At 40.5% G+C, this 23267-nt stretch overlaps 2 protein-coding genes across 3 annotated transcripts; one reads left to right on the forward strand and one right to left on the reverse strand.

Annotated features, from left to right (window-relative positions):
• Positions 1-314: 314 nt before the first annotated feature.
• Positions 315-3969, forward strand: dhrs12lb (dehydrogenase/reductase (SDR family) member 12-like b). The gene is made up of 10 exons (XM_008281189.1): positions 315-370; positions 803-936; positions 1030-1112; positions 1627-1722; positions 1803-1884; positions 1962-2023; positions 2153-2257; positions 2472-2562; positions 2798-2935; positions 3017-3969. Exons 1-10 carry the CDS (start codon positions 315-317, stop codon positions 3181-3183), a joined length of 1014 nt encoding a protein of 337 aa, XP_008279411.1. The 3' UTR covers positions 3184-3969.
• Positions 3853-17116, reverse strand: LOC103356876 (cullin-3-like). 2 transcript variants are annotated; one of them, XM_008281188.1, is made up of 16 exons: positions 16850-17116; positions 13987-14184; positions 11454-11567; positions 8163-8323; positions 7930-8044; positions 7595-7823; positions 7314-7459; positions 6989-7165; positions 6686-6856; positions 6406-6513; positions 6047-6171; positions 5858-5954; positions 5590-5721; positions 5199-5385; positions 4579-4724; positions 3853-4424 (listed from the first exon to the last, which is right to left on the reverse strand). In XM_008281188.1, exons 1-16 carry the CDS (start codon positions 16907-16909, stop codon positions 4293-4295), a joined length of 2298 nt encoding a protein of 765 aa, XP_008279410.1. In that variant the 5' UTR covers positions 16910-17116; the 3' UTR covers positions 3853-4292. The 2 variants fall into 2 exon arrangements, with proteins under 2 accessions (XP_008279410.1, XP_008279409.1); XM_008281187.1 differs by having other exon boundaries at positions 5590-5724; positions 16850-17115.
• Positions 17117-23267: the final 6151 nt, after the last annotated feature.

Here is a 23267-nt window from a genome sequence, read left to right on the forward strand (position 1 = left end):
GCAGACGTGTCACCGCCCCTCCGGATTGGTCGTAGTAGGTTTGTGTTACAGAGGATCCGCCCAACCTTTAGCCCACGTGACTTGCAGACTTAACAGGAAGCATGTTAATGAATGAGCTGGTCAAACTTTTACTTACTGCACTGTCAGGGTGTGCTTTTTTTTTTTAGTGTTATTCCCGTTTAGTGTCGATAGAGAGCAGCAAGTGCCCCCTTCTCTCCTCCTGTTGCCTCATGTGATGCTGATCTGTCACAGTGTTGCACAAGGACTGGACAAAAACACTTTTTTTTTTGGAGGATTGTTGAACACATGAAATCATGTCCATGTACCGAAATGCCATCTGGTTTTTGAACGGGATCCATCATTACACCAGGTTAGTACCACATCACTTTTGGTGCTGATGTATACTGCTGGATGTGTGGTCAAACAGAGGCAGGGCATGCTTGGTGATTGCAACTCTATTGTTTGTTCAGTGTGTTTACTATCTAAATGTAGGATTTATTGTTGGATAAAAATGATTTTCATGTCATTGATTTAAGCCTAAAGGCTTCTTAACAGAAGGTCTGATCGCTGTGTGGCACCCGTCGCTGCACAAACTGGCCTTTATGCACAATTACAATTGTTCTATTGAGCGTCTTGAGGATGACATTCACATCACCCAACTGTGCTGGAGTTAAAATGTGTTGAACGGCGAACAGATTCAATCAATCTTTAAGCTGCCTTAAAAAAAAAAGAAAAGAAATCAATAACCCTCTCTTAACTTTGACACCTATATTGATCAGGATGTTTTCTGTGTTGCCTTCAGAAAAGGATATGAGGCTGCATCTAAAGACTTTGAGCCCCAAGACCTGAACGTATCTGTCGTGGGAAGGTCTTTTATGGTCACTGGGGCCAACAGTGGAATTGGCAGAGCAACAGCCATGGCTATAGCCAAGAAAGGTACAATTTTGGAGAGGTGTGCTCTTTGTCACACACCTGATATTGATAGAAATTTAAGGGTGACGATGGTTTTTTACAAATTTTTATCTCCAGGTGGGACGGTCCACATGGTGTGTAGGAACAGAGATAAAGCAGAGGAGGCCAGGACAGACATCGTCAATGAGTCTGGGAACACGGTGGGTGTGGTAGCTTTGCACATGCTTGCAATAAAAAGCAAACAAAGAAGTGACAAATATTAAAATGTGATAATTTGTGAGAAAAAAAAAAGAGAAGGTACTTACAGTCGTCCTCAAATGTATTCATACCCTTCCGTTAAAGAAAAGACAAAATTCACAATAGTCACTCAAATAACTAGAAACTGACAAAAGTAATAATAAATAAAAATTTGCTAAATTATACTTTAGTGAAGTAAGACACACTGCTTTTGAATTGTGGTCTAAAAGAATAGTTAAAAAAAAAAAAAAAACTTTCCTGGACAAATTGATTGCAGTGATTGACTCAAAGGGTTGTTCAATAAAATATTAGTTTAGGTCCCATCATGCTTGTTTTTTTTAATATTTGTGTTGAACCACAATTCAATTCAATGTCATGATTTTCAAAAATAAAAAAAATATTATTTATTTTTCTTTTATCCTTCTTTAATGGGAGGCTATGAATACATTTGAGGACGACTGTATCTTGTTCTTCTAGGAGGTATACATCCATATTGTGGACATGTCACAGACACGCAAAGTCTGGGAGTTTGCGGAGGCCTTCAAGAAGGAGTATCCATCACTGAATGTGTTGGTAGGTGAACTACTTTCACATCCTTATTTCTTAATACTACGAATGATCTCAACTGTCTGTTCTTTCCTACGCTGTGGCAGATAAACAACGCAGGCTGTATGGTGCACAAGAGAGAGCTGACCGCTGAGGGACTGGAGAAGAACTTTGCCACCAACACTATGGGTGAGACCTGAATCTAACAGTCAGAGGAGTGTCAAAGCTGTGATACACTTTTATAATCTGCCCCCCAATCTCCGTAGGAGTGTACATCCTCACGCAGACTCTCATACCACTTCTACAGAAGAGCCGTGATCCAAGAGTGGTATGATTACACGCACAAACACACACAAACGGAGTCTTCATCTGCATCATGTGGACAGCATAATGCCACTTTTGTCCAGGCTGTAGTGGCTGTTGTCTAAGCACAGTGCTGCGACTCTTTCTCCGTTAGATCACCGTGTCCTCGGGAGGCATGCTGGTCCAGAAACTCCGAGTGGATGACTTGCAGTCGGAGAAGGGCTACTTTGATGGCGTCATGATCTACGCACAGAATAAGGTAGGAGAGGAGGAAGATGTGATCCCAAAGAGGAGGCTGGCATTTTAAAATGAGATCATTCGATGTGGTACTTAGACGTGTGTGTGGGGTGTAGTGGTTTGGTTTTCCTTAAAATAAATAAGTAAACACAACTCTGTGATACATTTAAAGGCATGAAGAAGATGGACGAAAAGATACTAGATGGAGGTTTAAATGAGGTGTTGTTTCTTTGCAGAGACAGCAGGTGGTGCTGACACAACACTGGGCCAAAGCCAACCCTGTCATTCACTTCTCTGTCATGCATCCAGGCTGGGTAGATACACCAGGTACCGTCTCAGTAGGGGACCAACCCAAAGGGCCAGCGAATGTATTACTGCGGTTTCTCTTTCTGTGTTCGAATAATTAGTTTGTTCCTCAAAAACGCCTTTTAAAAGCGCTCACAACGTTTTCAACAAAGACTGACCAACATGTAGGAGAGAATCTGAGTTGGTTTTTTTTGTTGTTGTTGAAATATTAACCTTACTCATACACCAATGACTGCTAATAATTTCCTGTTTCCAGCTGTTTCCTCATCAATGCCTCAGTTCCACCACATGATGGGAGACAGGCTGCGCGGCGTCGAACAAGGAGCCGACACCGTGGTGTGGTTGGCCTTGTCCAGAGTTGCTTCCAGAACATGCAGCGGGCAGTTCTTCCAAGGTGAGCAGGGCTGTTCAACCTTCTCAGGTGAATAAAGACATCACCGTCATCTGGCGTCCTGACAGATGATTTGTGTTGCAGATCGTAAGCCGGTTCCCGTCCACCTCCCTCTGGCCTGGACTCACAGTTCCGCTGAAGAGATCCAGAGCTTCGTGACCCAGCTGGAGACTCTGGCCAAAGCCATTCAGTTACAACCTGATGTGGATCTTAATGGTCCCCTGAGCCCCTCCAGACCTCAGTTTGTCTAGATTCTGTTACATGCCACTGAACCTTTAAAGTGTTAGTAACCAACATGAGAAGTTACTGGAAAACGCAACACTGTTTGCCATATTTAGCCTTATGCACCTCCTAACCTTGTTCACTAATTGTACAGTTACTGTTCAGTGTCACATAATCTTGACCTGTGTTGTCAACTGGACTGTTTGTTCTGAAACTGTCATGAACTACTGATTAAAGACTAAGTAACTGACTTGAGTTGAATATATCCAAAGCAGTTAGTCAATGCATGTGAAATTTGCCTGTTATATTGATGGTTTGTGGGACTGTTTTGGTTCACGTTTGAAAATTTGCATCAGTGCCTGCAGGCTTAAATTGCAGTACTACGGTAAATAGTGCCTTGTGAAATAGATCTCAATAGACCCAGCTACACTATCTCCTGCATGGCACCACATTGTCCAGCATTTACACCAATTATAATACATTAAAAGCTAGACCAATAGATGGAAAATGAAAAATGCCAGTAATCATCTCCAATTAAAAAATCTGACAATTTGGGGTGGAAACATACAAAATAAATCATTATTAAATAAATGTTTTCACACTGATACGTAAGAGACAAATGTAGAAGATGATCAGTGCGTTTCTATGACAAACTAGAGCATCAATACTCATTTTATTTTGTAACAATCCACATTTGCTGTTTTTCAGAATTTTATTATTTTTATACAGTATTGAAACAAAACAAAAAAAAAAAATAATGTGGTGCATTCACATTTTTCCCAAGGGATTCTTTGCAAGTTTGATCTCTACAAGGGTAAAACAGTGAAAAGCTTGAAGCTGGATCCATCCATGTTAAAACTCACAGGGAATAGGAAGACTGGGCCTGATTTAAAAATCATCTAGAAGATCTGGTGGATTGTTGTTTATTTTTATTTTTTTTAATATTATGCGCCAAAGATTTTATTCCCCATTCGTGTGTGTTTACTGTGTTTTTGTAAGGTCGATGAATCAGGTTCCCAGGGCTTGTCTTTAAAAGAAACTTCCAGTCCATGCGTAACAACAGTCCAAAGAAAACAAACGATTCCAATTTTCCCCGTCCAGTCTCCTCCTCCTCCTCCTCCCATCCACAGTTCATCTTCTATGCAACGTAGGTGTACACTTTACGATCCTCTGGCGTCCTCGCCAAGTATTCTCTTTCTATTAGTCCTTCTATGCGCTTCTTGATAACCACAGGACTGGGAAGAAAACGTGCCCTGAGCTGCTGAGTCACCTGAAGAGACACAAAGTCACAAAATCTAAGGGAACTGTACCTTTTAGTGACATCTTACACAGCGTCATTATAAAAACATCTGGCATCAAGAAATGGAAAAGATGGAAAGCAACTGAATTTGTTCCTCATTTGGATTCTAAAGTGTGTTCCTTACCTCTGCTACCAGGACATTATGTTGCATCTTCTTCCTTGACTTCATGATTCGAACAATGGCTGCCTCAATCTCATGCTTCCTGTCGTCATCCACTTTCTGCCGAGTCTCTTTTCTTTCGGGGTCTGACTCCCCTTGTTTAGCAGCAACTGGTAAAATCGGATGCAGTTAAAAGATGAGGTTATTGGGGGGGGGGAATGCAAAAAAAAACATCCTCAAAGTATTGTTTTATGTTACAGAAAGGAAGAGATCAAACCCAACTTTGTGGCTAGCTTGTTATGTAGCCTCCATGGCAAAATATTTTTGAACAGAGGACTTTATTTATGTCTCTGATAAACTATAAGGTTATTCTGGATACATTCTGAGCTCAGCGCTGTACAAGTGGTGTCGAAACTGTAATTATAAGTGTTTGCTAAAAGAATACTAGATGATCTTTTTAGCTTTGAACATCGAAAGAAATGTGCTGTTTCAGCTTTCTATAAATGAAACTCTTTAAACAGTTTCTGTTCCAGTCAGCAGTGGACATACGTTGGTCCAGAGTTGAGGTACTTTTACTATGCATTATATACACATTATATACTATACACACACTCTATAGTGTATTGTACAAAGACTTTGCTCACCTGTCTGTATTTTGACTCTGTGCAGCTTGGAAGTAAACTGATCATTGACTGTAAACACATGGCCGTTTTCTATCTCCTTGGACTTTGGCTCCTTGGTGAGAACTCGCTGTGTGGGTTTCCCACAGGCCAAAGACTGCAACGCTCGCACCAACTCTCGCTCTGGAATATCTGTCTCCTGCTGAATCTCCTATGGAAGGGGACAAGATGGGGAATACTTTTTTCAAAAGGGGGACGCAGATTATTATTATTATGAAGTTCTGTCCTCGCTTAGAGGGATGCAAGAAAGTTGTACAAAATGTTTTAAAAAATAAAGAAAAGAAATGAAACAAAAACATCTGATGGAAGAGTGAGATGCAGAGGGTCAGATTAAGTTGCTGCGCTGTGCTCCCACCTCAAAAGTGCACTTTTCTCTGTTGTTGAAGAGCATGAGGATGGTCATCTGGAAGGTGGAGACCTGCAGTATGTGCTTCCGGGTGTTAGAACCGGTCACCTGGGCACCTCCCACGCCCACCTCTGAGCCATCCTCCTGCAGATAAGGTTGAAGAGAGGGGAACTAAGACTCTAAACTTGCAAAATACTACATTAACTTAAACTAAATTTAACATTAAATTAACCAAATTTGAATACTAAAAGCTGCACTTTTAAACTTTAGCGTTTACCTTTTTAACAGCCCCATAGAAAGTTGCGTTGAGGTCTGCCCCACCCATGTGGTGCTGCAGTGTGAGCTGCCTGCCACTGTGCTTAGCAAGGTAAAACCTGAAAAAGAAAAGCAAGGACCATGTTCTTTTGTGACCACATAATGGGACACTGAACCCTTGTTGGTGTAGCAAAATACTGAAGTGCACTACCGTCTGAAGACTTCAAAGGCGTGTCTAGGAGCAGGGGGGATGGTGCATTTGGGTGTTGCAGACTGTGTAGGCCAGTAGCCAGTAGTGAGGACCCTTACTGTAAGGTCCACACCACTTAGAGATGCCTGAAAGGGAGTAAAGGAAGTTTGAAAGAATTCCTCTCACAGATATAACAAGTACATCACCATTACAAGTTGGCTTGTTTTCTTGTTTACGTTTTGTAACATTCTGATGTACTAATGATCAAATATGCAATCAGCTGAATTATGGCTTTCAAATCTTGTGATTCATCAACAGTAATTCATGTGAAATGTGGGCCATTATGTGTTTTCTTGCTTTGATCTCGGTAACTGCCTTACCGATGTGGTCTGTATGTGCTGCCTAAACTCATCCATGGTAGTGTTGGAGATGCTCATGTCTCTGAACATTCCTTCCAGTTTTGAGGTGAACTGACATCCACATTCCGTCTGCAGAGGAGAAAGATAGGGAACAATGTGCTCAGACTGTTGGCAAGGATTCAAACAGGGTTAAGACAGAGCAATATGAGCAGCTATACGAGATCTACAATGTGAGGAGCAGTACCTATAGAAGTATGTGCACAAATCTGTACCCAGAACGTTTTTTTTTTTCCTTTTTTACCTTGAGCTTTGAGATCATGTTTTTTTCTGAATCGTCCGAGACACTCTTGTTGCTGAGCAGCCGGCGGCCCAGATGCTGCTTGTAGTACCTTTCAAACACATCCTTCTCTTGCATAAACCTGAACAACACCATGGCCTTGTCAAGAATCGACTCCACCTCCTGTTCTGTCAACTGGTTAAACAAGACGGGGGGAGGAAAAAAAAAAAATGAGGGAATGTACAGTCCAAGTGTATGCCTGCAGAAAAAAAAAAAAAAAAACACGTTACAGCTGCGCTTAAGCAATATTTCTGAGAGGCCACATACCCCTTTGACTCCCTTCTTGAGCTTATCATCAATGAAGAGAGACAGGTACTCTGGTGAGCGGGAGTTGAGGTTTAAGAAATACTCAAAGTCTCCAGCTATGGTTTGTTTGAAGAGTCTGTCATTGTTGAAGGACTCGAGGAGGAAACGATCAAAACGCGTCTTCAGGTCTAGCAAACCCTGTTGAGGAGGCAGACACAAAAGGGCTGATATCATCCGGCACAATACATTTCTCTCTTAGAATTTTAAGCCAAGTCCCCAAAGTATTCAAGTTTTAGAAAGTTTTTTGTGTGTGTGTGTTTTCATACACCCTGTTAAACCAGCGTACCTGGATATAGTCGACGGGGTTCTTGCCCTCTCCCTCTTCTGACACCAGAGCCTTGCCTTGTTCCCTCAGGTAAGAGCTCATACACTCGCACATTGTTTTCAGGCCATTTGGCACACGACTGAACAGCTTGTACATGCATGCCAGGTCTGGGAATGAGACACGATTTGAAAAACAATAAGAAACAAAAAGATAATTCTTTGGTGTTTCTTTGGCTTGTTTTCTATACACATCAAAATGAAAATCAGAATCAGAGAAAAACCTTAATGAACTAAAGCTTTTACCTTCTGTTTTGCCATTCTTGAGCATATGGACCAAGCCAGAGTTCTCCATTTCCACAATGGTTTTCATGTGTTTAGAAATGAGTTCCCTTTCCACAACCTTGACAATAGGCTCCTCTGTAGACTTGTCCAGGCAGTGCATAACTCGCTCAATTTCTTCATTGATTCTGGCCTCTACCTTCTTTATGTAGACACTGGCACTGTTTTCTGCAAGGAACTTTTGGCTCTCCATCTGAAAAGGTCAGATAGAGTGTGTTGTTTTAGATATATATATTTCAACAAAAAAAAAATCAATAGTAACAAAAACACGGAGCACAAAGCACCAAGCAGAGACTCACCTGGAAGAATTCAGCTGACATATCTAAGAAAGGGCCCTCAAAGTCCTCCTCATATACAGACCTGCCATCCAGGCCAAGAATCATCAGCATCTGGCAGGCATTTCTTATAGCTCCCCTGCAATGCATTGACGATAGAAAAAAATAAAAAATCAAGACACTTATTTAAGAAAGTTGTTAAGAGTGGCCCTACAGGTACAGGAAGCTTTAGATTAAGCTGCACTACTCCTGCATACCTGTCGACAACTTCGCCCTTCCTCTCACGTGCAATCATGTCCAGTAACGTCTGCCGTAGGTGGTCTCGAATGCAGCCATAGCGCACCACCTGGTCCCTGAATATGATGAGGCCGAGGTTGTACACATTCTCCACATTGTTCTGCTGAACGTAGACCCGGTCCTAGAAGACATAACAATGGGGCAAAAAAAAAGTTATTTCATGTATGGAAAGAAGTGTTATGATCTGACGACTCAAATGTACACGTCGACAGACTGAGGCTTCAAACAACACACGGGACAATACATTCGGCTCTATTGTATTGTAAAGGCAAAACAGCTTGTTTCGTTTATGTACACCAGCATTCCTTGACTTCTAATGAAAGATGCAAACAAAAATAGGGTCAGCACCATATCCAACGTAATAAAAACTGACAACTGTAATAAGTTCAGTACTGTGCATGTCCCCCGTTAGAGTTAAAAGCAAGCAGTGATCCGTCTGTGAATAGACCGTACAAGACGCCTGATGGGATGTTCTTCCACTACATGTGCTGCCTAGCAATCCTGCTGGCAATAATGTCGCTTCCTAAAAATCACTCATTTGGAAAATACATTCATTTGTTATAAGAAAATAAAGAAATCATAAGGGCTTCCTGCAGATGTTCTGTGTGGAGTTACTACCCAACCGCGGGATATGTTTACAAAAGGTGCAACTGTAAAATCTGCAAACAAAGGAAATGTTGCATTGTCATTGACACTGAGTGAATCTAAGAGTATACGGGCTATTATGAAAGTTATAGACATATTATGTATTCAAGAATGTACTTCAAGTCTTTTCCAATGCTTATCAGTATTTAAAAACTATATATATATATATCTTTTGCAATTTCAAACTCTCATAAAAGGCCTGATATTCCAGCAAAGCTTTCATTTTATACTCACATTCCCTCTGACAGGTTACAAAGATTTTACAAGTTCATTTGACAGCCAAAATAAATGACTGGCCAGTGTCTGAATAATCTCCCAAAAAACAGAAAGTTATGACATAAACCCCGTCGAAATGGTATAAATATTCAAGATGGTGATAACATGTTCAGTAACACAATTTAACATGACGAATTTCAGTACAAAATGATAAACTTTAGCCAGGGCCACTTCAAAAGAGGTCTATCTAGAATATACCACGTGATGGTAATGTGACTTGCAATACTGTTTTCTGTTTAAATGTGTAAAAGGGTGTCTTTATTTTAGTCTTACCGTTTTCCAACTGCCTGTTTTATGAGTGGATAACACTTGGCCTCCTGATGTGTTTTCTGATTAGAGCTCTAAATAAGCAAAGACTTCTAAAAAATAATCACACAGCAGGTAACAGAGGATAAAAGAGGGGGAAAAAAATCATGTATTCTCCACACAGTATTAATGGGAACAAATAATACAAAGTTTACAGAGAGTGGCTTCTAACAAGGTGAATACATGTGGTGACTGGTGAGTGAAACTTGCTGTTTTTCTCGCTCTCCTCTAGAGGTCAGCAGGCAGGCAACAACAAAAACAACAACTGGACTCTGTTCTTTCTACAAAGCCGCAGGAGAATTACATTCAAAAAGCAGAAGGCAATGAAAAGCGATACATTTTTAGTTCGGCACTGTGGCAACTTTTTGTGCGTCCACTGATCTTATCATTTATTCTTTAATATTTAAAGAATATTTAAATATTTTAATTTCGTTGTACCTTGTGTATGATGACAATAAAAAGCATTCTATTCTATTATTCTATTCTAAAGCGCGTAGCAAAATGCAAAGGACTTGGGGACAAGTTAAACTGAAATATTAAACTATTCATCATAATGGCTTTTTTCTACTGATCTATAACTTAATAGGCCACAAGGCCATTAATGCCTTTTGCTTCTTTTAAAAGTCCTATATCGTGAAAATTCATTTTATTCTGTTTTGTGGTTGTCACAAACTTGTGCAGTAAAAGCTGTTGAAGAATAAGGGCTACTTATACTTCAACAACTTGCGAGGTTGGCTGTCAACCACAGACAGGGAGTCTTCTTCCTGAACAGGATGCTCATCTGCATTTAAAGCTACAGACACATAACAGCCTGTTCAAAATAGCTTCAAAACTGAAAGATGCTTTGTGGGGACGTGTGATCATCCATTTGCTGAAAAGGTGCACAATATAGGACCTTTAAAACACATAAAGACAGCAGAATCAAAACAAGGAATATCTGGGCCACACTTGACCCTAGCTGAAGAGCCACCTATCCGCCAAAATATATCTTCGTCAGAGCCGCTGGCAGGATGCAGCAGTGGTGACTTCATTTCAGGTTAAACGACCTCATTGGACATTCCTACTGTTTGCGTCACAGGTGTAGCTTATTATCAAAGGCCCTGTGGCATGCTGCACTTAGATTCAGTCATAATGACAACACAGGTGATGTATTAGATGAGGAGATAGTGACTGACTGCTTCTCTTGCTATCAATGCACCGATCGCAACTGGCCCTCCTGCACGAATGGTGCGCCCGTGCTGGGTGGATTGAAGTTCGTCATCTAATCTTGTTTACATTGAACCCGCTCCCGAGTAGGTTTGACCTCACGGATATGTTGCTGTGACAACCGCTCCAACAACTGTTTCGAAGAACCGAGAAATCTGGGATCACGCCAAAATCGTCAATAATTTAATCCAGCTAAAACGTTAATCCACACACACAGAGAGAACGGGGGCCCCAGCTCTCACCGCGCAGCCTTGGTGAGGCTGCAGCAGTGAAACAACAACAGAGAGCCAACTGCCTGGGGTAAAGCAGGACAGGAAAGAGGAGAGTGTAGAACAAATGGACCCCAGGAGAGCTCTGTAGTCTCTGTTCTGACTGTGCCATTGTTTAGACTACACTTGCACTTATCTCAAGGGCTCAATCACTCACACACACAACCCCACACACACTCTCTGGACCTGGTGCTGGCAAAGGTAAATCAACTAGTCCTGCCAATTTTCCAGCAAAACAAATAACTACAGCAACAAAGCCTCATTGTTGGGTTCCCAAATAAAATAGAACCTTACAATCAAAGTCCAAAATAGGATGTAGATGAAGACCGGTAACAGTTGGAAACAAAAGGCCGTGTCGTGAAAAGCACAAAAATACAAACGCCATAACTCGCCTGCGTAGAAAAAGACCGGATACACAACTAAAAACACATTCTAGGCTTTTCCCACTGACAGAAAAGTGAACTGATTTCATACACTAATTAATGTGCAACGACAGAACAACACAATTCTATGAAACGAGCAAGACAAAACACACAGCAGCATACCTACCATGTACATGAGGATATCTCTGATCATGACCATGGCAGTTTGATGGTCATTCCAGGCCTGATTCAGTGTTTGCAGAAAGTTATTATTTAGAGAGTTTAGAACATCTTCCCGCACCTGAAAATACAAACAGCACATAACGTTATCTAAACAGTAGGTCATTATGGATAAATCAGTTCTCACATCAGCATTCTGTGCAGCATTTTTAACAGAGCTGTATTGGAGAGCATGGATGTCACGAGAACGGATATTCTGAAAAAGGGACGGTACTTTCTCGATAACAAAGGTACTTGAAGTATCGCAGCTTTCATAGGTGGAGCAACAGGTCTAAGTTGCAAATGAAAATATAAGTGCATGAGTCCATAATTGGGGACGGGGTACAGACGTCCAAAAGATAAGAATGCAAATCGTCTCATTTCTGGACAAACAGGGGAGACACCTCAAACTGATGTAAGCAGCTCAAAGGCAGACATCTGGATCTGTACACAGATTTTAAGCACAGAGAGTTTTAGTTGTTATTTTATATGAACAACATGTGACCACATTGTTCACACTCTAGCAATAGCTCAAAACGTGACCTGAGAGTTGCATTACTAAGCAAGTCCGACAAAGCCAGGCTTTTCTTTGTGTAGCTTGGTTGCACTAAAACCCCAATCAGGGTAATGGGTATCACTATAGTGGCTATCAGCTGTCTTTAACAACGCAGGTTTTCTTCAATGGTTCCTGTGCAACTCCCACAAAAGGAGATGTTTGATGTGTCATGTGACTGTGACTCTTCTTTCTCACAAAATAAACCAATGATGGGCGGCCTACTTCAGTCACGAGCAGCAAGCGGTTATAATGGTGCGCTATGAGGAATGTCAAACTGTATTTTTAAGAAATGATGCCGGGGAGGAATGCCGGTAGAAAATTATTAATTGTATAATTTAGTATTGTTTTTACACTCATTTTACTTTGTATTTCTATTACAACAGCTGCACATGGAAGCTCTGAAACTTTAAACTTCATACATTTAAGCATCAGCATAAACAAGGGCATTTCTTGTATGACTCTGTCCCGTAATAAAAGACAAGTGGAAATTACTCTAGTTTTTATCCAAATACAAATTAATGTTACTGATTGAATATTCACCAATAGACAAATCAATTTTCCGATCTGTGTTCTGTTAGCGGCAATGCCAGCAGTGTAAAATGGACTTGGCAGCAAATCAGGACCAAGCACAATATTAGTATAGGTTCCCATGGCAACATGACACATACAGTTTGGGCTGCTGTATCCGCACGGCTTCAGTCAGTGGCATTATTAACATATGACACAACAGGTTTGCAGAGTTTGCATGTTCTCTCCGTGCAGCGTGGGTTCCCTGGCTTCCTCCCACACAGTCCAAAAACATGTTGAGGTTAATTGGTGATTCTAAATTGTCCGTAGGTGTGAATGTGAGTGTGCTTGGTTGTCTGTCTCTAAGTGTGGCCCTGCGATAGACTGACGAACTGTCCAGGGTGTCCCCTGCCTTCGCCCTAAGTCGGCTGGGATAGACTCCAGTCCCCCTGCGACCCTCGTGAGGATTAAGCGGTGTATAGATAATGGATGGATGGATGGACAACAGGTTTGCATATATAACATAAAAGTCCATCATAGACAATAACTTCAAGAAAAAACTGCTGAAAGGGTGGCACTTCTTATGGCCGATTTAAATCCCAAACTCTGCTATGCACCATAGGTTACCATGGTGATCTACAGCCAGGTTAAAAGACAGCCACCTTCATAGCACTGACAACTCTGGTTGTAGCCTGAACATAGCTCGCTAACCCATTAATCTCTCTTCATAGGATACCTCTCTGAGTTCTGCTGATAACATTAGTAGGCTACTGACAATACTGCTCATCCTGTCAACATATAAAAATGTACGTGTGTGTGTGTGTGTGAGAGTTAGCATGCTGTGTGTAGCAGCCTCTGTGGTTTTCCTCATATTTCCTAATATCAGCATGATGAGGATGCTAAGCAGGAAAAACAGGCACAAAGTAGATCAACTCACACATAGCAGACGATATTTGTAGCTTCTCAGAGGCGCCGAAAATATGACAAAAATTTACATGATGTCCTCACAAATAAACTGGATAAGTGAGTTTCACAAGACAGTGTTGTTTGTCTTAAATACTTGAAGGCTACATTCCACAGTTTGTTGTTTTTATGGCAATATTTTTTCAAACATTTAATACTCATAACCTATTTATCATATGCATTCTTGCTTGTCATATATCAAGAAGGAAGGCACTGCTGTAGCAATGCTATACCACCATAAAAAAACAGTTCTTTGTTTTTTTTTTGTATAATATTGTTTCAAATAAGTAACATCTTTTTGTTTCAAGAAAGCTCCATCCCAAGTTTTTTTTTATTTTTTTATACAAGAGTGGTTTATTTTTTGCTGTAGTATTGTAATTGGTATAGAGGATCTTAGAATTGTAGTGGTATTGGTACCAACTACAATATTTCTGTTATTGTGACATCCCTATTGGAAAGGAAAATGTTTCTTTACTTTGTTGATGAGGTGCTCAGTGACAACCTCCCTCAGGCCCGTGTAGAGCTTCTCTCCATGCTTGTGGAGCACCATGGTGTAGGCATTCCTGTACAGCTCCTCAAAGCTCAGCCCGCTGTTGTTCTTCCTCTGAATCTCCTGTATGGCATTCTTTAGAAGGTCCCAGATGTTGTTCACATATTTCTCATCCATTGTCATCTGAAGGAGACAGAATGAGTATTTACTTGAAAAACGTCTATTCTTCCACATGGTATAAGCAGATGACCACAGTAAAATCAAGGACTATTCTTTGCAATACTTGGTAGACCTGTAAAAAAAATAGATCCATTCACATAAAACCAATATCTACTCAATGCGGTTAATGACTAATAGCATTGCCGTTTTTGTAACACTATGACTGCACAAATTTCAAAACACATTTTCCTTCAAGCAAACAACTCCCATCTTTCCTAGCAGATGTTTGACTTTCATGATAAAGCTTTGTTTCTACATTGTTGCAACAATAATAAAAAATCAACATTTTGGACTTGCAGTTCTCTCAGTTCCCTCAAAAAGCTCATTACAGGTGATCCCAGGATAATTTGGTCTGTCATCAGATAATGTTGCAAGCATGTAGTAATGTAATGAAAGCCTGATCAAGTATTTGAATGTAGCAACACATCAACTGTTAGCTTTGACTAGCAGACAGCTTTGATCAAATCACTATCAGTAGACATAAAGACAGCAACAGAGAAATCTACCATTGTCAATTGTGCAGCAAAAATTGAGCAATAAAAACCCAATCACACAGCAAGGTTTAGAGAAAGTTTTCTACAACTACACATGGTATTGTTTAGGTTTTGATGGAAAGCCAACACAGCATGCTTTTGGTTTGATTGTAACTGTTGGTGTAAAAGAAAGATAAGTGAATTGTCAGCAGCAGCATCAAGCATCTGCCAAGAAACAGGCAACTCAGCAATTTCAGCAGTAGTGACACTCGTGGTAATATTATGGCTATCAGCATTCTACAAAAAATTAAAAAATACTAAATGTGCATTATACGGTCTACTGAAGATCTGACCTCATGTAGACTGAGCCACCTTGTTGAACAAATTACATGAAAAGCTTTATAATGCCACACAGGTGACCAAGCACCCTCTTAACACCCTGTCTTTAAAAGATATTGATTTTTTTTTTTTATAAATGATGAATGCTTGAACACATAATTATAGTCACTAAACTAAACTGCCTACAAAGCCGGACAGAGATTGGAGGGACAGTATAAACTAGCAATGTCAAACTTTTCTACCACTGTGACCAAAAATAAATTACTTTGAACCAGAGTTACCTTTCTGGCATCTTTAGTTTTAACCGAAAGACAAAAGGTATGATTCAAAGCACTATTTTTATCAAGCTATGTTGAGGTGACTTCCTGGATCTCTCACCATAGGCATACAAATAACAACGTCAAAGACAAGCTGAGAAAAACAGTGTATTATTTTACTAACCTAATCAATAACCTGACCAAAATCTTATGAAAAAAATACTTTATTCATCCCAGAAGGGAAATTCAATAATAATAATTATTTGAAGGAAAGACATCTATATTTTCTGCCACTCAATAAATGAAAAAAAGGGACACATATCAGTCTAAATACTGACTTTAGTAAGCAGACTGGTGTCATTCAGATGTGAAAAATTCACATGAAACTGTTGTCCAATGTTTCAGCCATGTCAGTTTTTGGCATCATGTTACTTTTTTAAAAAAAATTGGGAAAGTGGTGTCAGATTAAGTAACCATTATCAGAGGAGAAATGGCTGGACAGACGTATAAAGTGAAAAGGAAATCTGGCTAACCTGCCCTAACTCCAGTTTAAATCTAAGTATGGACCAGAATTTTTTAAGATCACACAATGAGCATGCCTCATTAGAAATGCAAAATGGGATCAATTTAAATTAATTTCAAACTAAAATGACTTATTAGCGAGCACTTTGAGAAGTGGCTATACTGAAGATTGATGGGCTCGTCAAGCATTTGCATGCAAGCTCAACATTTCAGAGAGGAGAACATGTTTTCTCTCACTTAACCGCTCTCTGACTCACCCTTCCGGACACCCACTCATACACCTAGATATACAAGTACTTCTGTATATTTCACATAGAAGAAGAGTTCAACGACAGCTTAGTGGACTGCATATACGGCAGCTTGACAAGTGTGCTCATGACAGAGGGTAATTGGGTTTGTGGAGATGTAATTCTGCCCAATGATCAGTGAATGTTGATGAAATTACTGTGTGACAGCTTTACTACTAGAATATACGTCTGTTGCCATCGTCCACATTAACTGCTTAAGTTTCTTTAGGCATGTTTACTTTAGCCTCACACTGTAGTGAAGTTGCGCTAGCTCTCAAGCTAACCCTCCATGATAATGTGTTGTTTGCCACCTATCACAACCCGAACCAAACGTGCGGTGCCAATGAATACCAACAGCCAAAACTGCTACTTGAATTATACTTGCCTGGTTGACAGCAACTTAGCAAGCATCAAATCAGGTAACATTATCAGGCCTGCTACTTAGCTAGCTTCTATTTGCTACTGTCTCACTGAAGAAGTTTCCCTACCTATGCTAACATTAGCTCATGACACTCGACGAAGGCACATTCAAACCAAGGAACCACTTGACGTGAAACAAACCGAGCTAATAACATGGCTTTTGTGATTCGGGTAATTCGTCCCGGCAATAGTAGTTGTAGCTTGACAATGACGTTTTGTTTTGGTTTAAACTGCTAGTTAGCAGGCAGCTGCTAGCATAAAGACCTGTCATCCCCGGTTCTCGAGTCTCATAGTTAGGGTCTCGGCGTTTCCACAGCCGGTAAATACTTACAGGAAAGGCTCGTATCCTCATCTTGGTGTCCTTCTTGGTGGGGCCTTTGAGGTTGGACATGATTAATTAGAACGACTTTCGTTTCTAAGTTGACTTAAAGACTACATGAAAGGCAGCTGCTAGTTTGCTTTCTGCGCCAGGAAAGCGACAGGGAAACTCAGTGACCTCCCCTTTGGGAACTGGGTCGGTGTGTGTCAGATATGTTGTTGTCAATCGCTCTCCTCAGTGGGTTTTAGCTAACGTTAGCTTGTATGCAGTGATGGCGGACGGCTGTTCTCCACTGCGCAACCCCGAAATCTCGCGAGATCAGTAAAGTCCCCACACTGACAGGTGCATTCCACAGGTTGATGTTCCCTCGTGCCACAGCGGTTATGACGGCATTAATATCATATTAATATTGCGACAAAACATCGTAAGTATTTCATAACTTCGCTTTCTAAAAGTGCAAAGCAGCTAATTCAACTTGGACAAAAAAAATAAATACTTTATTTGGTGACGTGTGCTAGCGAGGATTCAACATTATCAGTGTGTAAATTCAGGCCCCCACTACATCAAGTAGCTAAGGTAGCTACCTGTTTGAAAAAGCAAGACCGCCATTCCGTGAGATGTATCCAAGTTAGGCTATTTTAAGTGTCCTTCACGTTCAATTTGTCCATTCAGCGTTGCTGTCTTCCGGTCCATCTCTCACTCTTCACATTGCCCATCTGTAAATGTCGAGGACCGACCAATGGCTGGAAAACTGAATATCTTCTGACTGTCATAACAACGCTCTCTGAGGAAGAGAAGGGCAAAATGCAACAACCAAAGGGTGAGTACACCGTTTTACCTATTGTAAGAAGAATAAATGCATTATAAATGTATAATAAAAATATTTCAAAACATATATTCAACAGGGATAGCTTGCTCTATAACCAAAAACCAAACTTGGAGTACAATAAGGCCACAAACACAATCTATTGGTCACATATAAATCATTTACAATGTTTTCCCACTACATTTTCAAGGCAAATAAGCACATTTTTATATCTTTGTACTGGATCAGGTGTTGATACATGGGCCTAAGAGTAGTAGTGTATATAAATCTACCTTTGCACCCTGCTGTCATGGTTGGAACCGTTGCGTTCTTTCGAAGATTGGCTCCAGCCCTCCTCCGCAGACCCATGTTCTCCAGCTCCAGCTTTCTGATTTCCCATTGCATCGCATTGATCACCTGTATAATTCTCTGCTCGCTGTCCATGGTGCTGACCCCAAACTCTGCCACCTTCTCCGAGTCTCTCTCAAAAGCATCCAATCCACCCATCGGCACACGTTCTGCTTCCTACACGTGTGCTTTTCATTTAAGGTCCATTTCAAAGCTCACCTTCGGGACGACCACAAAGATCCAAGCAGCCAATCAAAAGCAGCAATCTAGTCTGTCATCGGGCTGTTCACGGTGGGGTCACATGGTGGGGCGAGTGTTATTTTCTTCTAGTGATCTGATGCCTACCACTTTCCCTCCTCCTGTTAAATATTCATCTACTCTGTCAACATAAAGCAACAATTGGCACTTGGGAGAGGCATAGCTTGTGGTCCAACAGTCTGTCAATGTGAGCTACTTCTTCAAACCAAAATTACTTCTTAGTATGGCTAAAATGCAAATAGATGATCATAGGAGCTATTTATATCGTCTAACATCTTTTTTGATTTGTATCTGAATCTTATTTTCTTATTTCTGCACCAGATGTTTCTGCTTACCGTATTATGTGATAATAATATCTATCAGGACAGCCAGCTCTGTTCCCTCACTGATACTCCGATTATCAGGGCTTGTACAGATGGCGTCAGTGGATACACAGAAATCTACAAACTGCACCCACACACACTGTTAGATGGATAACATAGTAAAAATAGGTGTGACAAATCAGTAGATGGTTGCAATGTGTATTTATATGGGTAAATGTTTAATATGTTATGATTCAAGGTAAGAGTGCATCACATGTGCAGTACAGAGGAGAGTCAGTGGGTGTGTTTTTTGGTGCTCTGCTGCTCTCTAGTGTCTAGTATGTCCAACATCAGCTCACAGAGTAGCCTATCACCAAGCAGAAAAGTGGCGTTTCACTGACCTATTTGTTTGAAACTGTCAAGTCTGTAGCACCTCTGGCTACAACCGGCAGTGCTGCTTTGGATTTCTTTATTAATGTGTGCCAAGGAGACTGATGGAGAAAAATACATAAACACTGGACGAGCTAGGTTCTGAGGAAATGTGCAGATAAAGGGTTTATTGTTAAGCAGTGTAATGCCGCAGACAAATAGGCTACAAAGCCAATAATACTGCAAGGATATCTAATTCTTATACTAATATACACTCGAGAGATAGCAGGCTCTATTTGAATACCCAGCCTGTCAGTAGTTATGCAACCACTGTCCTTAACAAATGACACGTTACCTCATCGCACAGAGGTAAGATAAAACACACCTATATCTGGTATTTTGTGGTGCAGTATTTCCCTTCCTCTAATTCAGTCGGACTATAATTTTGCTTTATGAAACTGCAAGCAGATCTCGGTTACCCACATTTGACAGCCGAGTATATCATAATATCAAGTTGCCTGTTTGCCTTGCGCTGTGTTTTGACACCACATTACATACTCTGAGTTCCTCCCATTCCACAGTGCAGTGTGCGTGCTGTTTGTCTGCTGATAACAACCCCCTCTGCAACTGACAGATAAACTCCAACATGTTGTTGTAGAGATGCTGACAGCCGACGTAACAGAGGTGCATTGTTATTGTGGAAATAAAGACTCAGCTGAGTGAATTATGTCTGTGTAAAGTTTTGATATGGATTCTGGTATAACTCCTGCTGGTACATATGAAGTCATTTTAAACCATATAAACCATAAAAATGCTTTTAAAAAAATAAATAAATAAAATAAATCAATTTAATATTTACTGTTGTTAACCACATGTTATATTTAGGATGTCCAGCAGGTGGCATGTGCTGCAGTGTGAGTTTAACAGAATTAGGCCTAATGTAGTCAAGACTCCCTCCATGTGCAAGCACATGACATCCTCCGTCATCACGGTGAGCCCAAAGGACGACAGTATAAAGTGGTGCATTTGAAAGCAGAGGTAATTGATTTTTTTTTTTTGCAAGTGATTACAGAAGCAGAATTTAATACGCTGCTTTTGATTTCAGCTCTTTTCATCGCTGCTACTTGCTTTGCAAACTTGACACCAGAGGGTCAGGACAAATGCAGCTCCCTTCAGAATTCCGCACTCATCATTTTAGCCAAGTTGCTGTTGACCTGGCGCCAACACTACAAAACAGGACAAGTAATTTAATTTGCCACCACCGCCGACCTTGAAGCAGGGAATGTAGGCTACCAGAATCCCAATAGGGAGGTTTGAAGAAAGTGTCCTGGGAGGAGAGAGAGGGGTCAGGCTGTTCTGCTTGTAGCATCACACACAGTTTCCTCACCTCCAGAGGAATACATTTGTCCTTCAGGTATGCATGCAGAGATTGAAAATGTCTGTTGTTGTTGTTTTAAAGGTATTGGGTTAGCATCACTGAGACCTAATGTGACCATATCACTATTTCCTGTAGTCAAAGGGTTCCATGTATAACATCATAACCTTATGAGCAGAGCAACCTAACGATACACTTCTAGCCATCAATACTGTGTTCTATTTATAGCTTTTTTTAATGGCATGAAATATGAAAAATTAAAAGGATGCAGTGCTTGTCCTTCAGCAAAAAATTGTTCTGTTCAAAGTTTAAAAAAAAAAAACTGTAGTCAAGGAGTAAACTCCACCATAGCAACAGATAAAAAGCCAACATTAACCCATGCCTAGATGTGCACCTACCTAAGTTTTTACACATCACCAGAGATAAGATCACAACTCACTGGATTCATCACACTGAAATCAAGAAAGTGTCACTTCCCATGTGAGAGGTGCAAAATAAAAGGAGTGCAAGGGAAATGTAGGCCGCATCTGCTTTCATTATGTGATACACGCCAAGTTTTGCGCTACCTCTATCTCTCATGTTTACATATCTCAGTAAGTATGTGACAAGAAGTGATACGCTGATGCAGTTGGTATTTCTGCTGATAAGATCACATACCTCTAAAAGTTTGTTCCAAAAGGCCTTGCAGTAAGGTTAAAAAAAAATAAAAGATGCATTCACTGATCTCTCAAAAATTGCTGGGTCATTGTGCGCCTTTGCAGCCATTTTGTCATTGTAACTTGTCACCGCAATGACGATGATGATATGACATTAAGAGGTTAGATAAATTCTCAGATCCCCAAAGTAACACAAGTGTTCTGTCACTTTTATAACACGTTAGTAATCCCTCGGGGGCAGACACATTCCCTAGCCCATCACTCATCACCCAGAGGGAACAAATGTCCTAATGCCCTCTTCCAGCCATGTGATGTGATGTGATGTGATCTGATCGTAATTGCAGCCATAACTTGTTGCCCAATCGAGGTGACAACTTAAATCACCCTGGTGAAAATGTCTTGGGTCAGAATTCAATATTGGTCGTAAAATCTAAATATATATGGCCCCGGAGACTAAGTTGTTTCGCAGAGTGCCGCGGTAGCTGTCTGGCAAAAACATGCACAGGGTAACAAGGCTTGAAAGTGGAGTGCTTACTGCTTTTAAGGCTCTGCTGTTGAGATCATTAGTGTAACATTTGTGAAATGTTGCAATTACTTTGAATAGGCTATTTGAAAGGACCTCTTATATCCAGTGCTATGCGTCCTTGTCTTCCAGCATACCAGTGTTTCAAATAGAGACCTGTAGGTTTTCCAGCCATTTGGCACAGTCTTTAATGACTAGCTCATAGCCACAGTCCCATTTAACAGCCTTCATTATGACTCAGTAATCATAGGCTGCATTTGTTTTTCTTTTCCTCTCCACTCTATCGCTCTGGCTCTTTCTTTTTTAAAACTTCTAGGCCTCTGTCTCTCTCCCCTTCTGTTTATCTTCATCTGAGCAAGACAAATCCCGTACCGAGCAAGAGCGGCTACTGGAGAAAGTGTTTGTTGACTTTTCGGCACAGACTGGTGCTCTGTAGGGGAGCAGTCTGTTATTTATGGCTCAGGGCCTTATGTGATTGGCTGAAGAGAGATATAATTATGTCTGGCGCTTTTTAGAATTACAATAGGTGCCATGTTGAGTTCACTGGTTGCTAGGTTACTAAGTGAAGGCTCTTGTACTATATAGAAAATGTTTCTGATATAGACTGTGTCTGGTGGTCGAATAGTTTTCTGTACTTACAGCAACCTCAGCTTTCGTGATGCAGTAATTCATGACGGATATTGTTCGATGCGCCTAAATGCTGTTTGGATTTTTGCACAGAATGAACTGAGAATTTTGTCCCCTCATCACTTACATTGGAAACTCTTGAGGAAGGGGTTTCCTAAAGGTCAGAATGAACAGGAGGAATGAGTCCAGCAACCAAAGTAAGTGTCAGTTTACATGTGGACACCTGTTGTTTTAGGGCAAACTTTAAAATTGCAAACCTATCCTTTAATCACTTGAAAAAGCATTAATGGTGGTGCTTTAACTCCAAAGGCTGCAGTATGCACTAGTTTATGTAATTCATGTATCACATCTGAAAATGTGTCTAAAATTATCTTCAAAACACCATCCATCATCAAAATACTGGCATGTCTTCAGTATACACAGGAGTATAAACTGATCAATTTATCATCAATATTATAAATGTGATATTTGATTAAATAAGTCTTAACATCTCCTAGAGAATAAGAAAAAAAAAGATGCACTTTCGCCTTCCTATTCTAAATATAAACGAACAAATAAAGCAACATAATGCATAGTGGGTTCCAGGTTTGCAGATTAAGTCGTCCTAAAATAAATAATTCTGTATTTAGCTGAGGATTTGGGTGATTGATATAAGGCTAAACAGGGTTTAGGACGACCAACTCGGGTTCCTGGTTTGTTGTTTATTGTTATTTCTCTTCTGTCCCATTGGAGGGGTGTTATCTGAATGTGTTGCTATGACAAATTAAGTACAAATTAAACATCAGATTGTCACGTTTTACTACTTGCTGCCACTTCAGTCGCTGTTAGCTTATCTGAGATGCTTGTCTGATGGCATGACAGTTCACCCGTCACATAAATATTGCTAGATGGCAAAATGATTTCCAAGGACCACAGGGATATCCAGTAAACTGTGCTATATATGTAGGTGAGATTGCTGAACTCCGATATGGAAGAGGCTCTCAAGAACTGGTGTAGCAGCTGGTGAAGGGGCTGACTTACAGTCAAACACTAATATGTAATGAATATTGCATGTGAAAATTAAAAAATGCAATTCCTGTGAGGGGAGGGTAATTGAATTAATAGTGGTCCACGACACAAGAGGCATTCATAATTCTTTTTATAAAAACGGTTACTAATGGATATTGC

This window comes from Stegastes partitus, unplaced genomic scaffold, assembly GCF_000690725.1.
Source record: "Stegastes partitus isolate 25-593 unplaced genomic scaffold, Stegastes_partitus-1.0.2 Scaffold226, whole genome shotgun sequence".
NCBI classification, from domain to species: Eukaryota; Metazoa; Chordata; class Actinopteri; family Pomacentridae; genus Stegastes; species Stegastes partitus.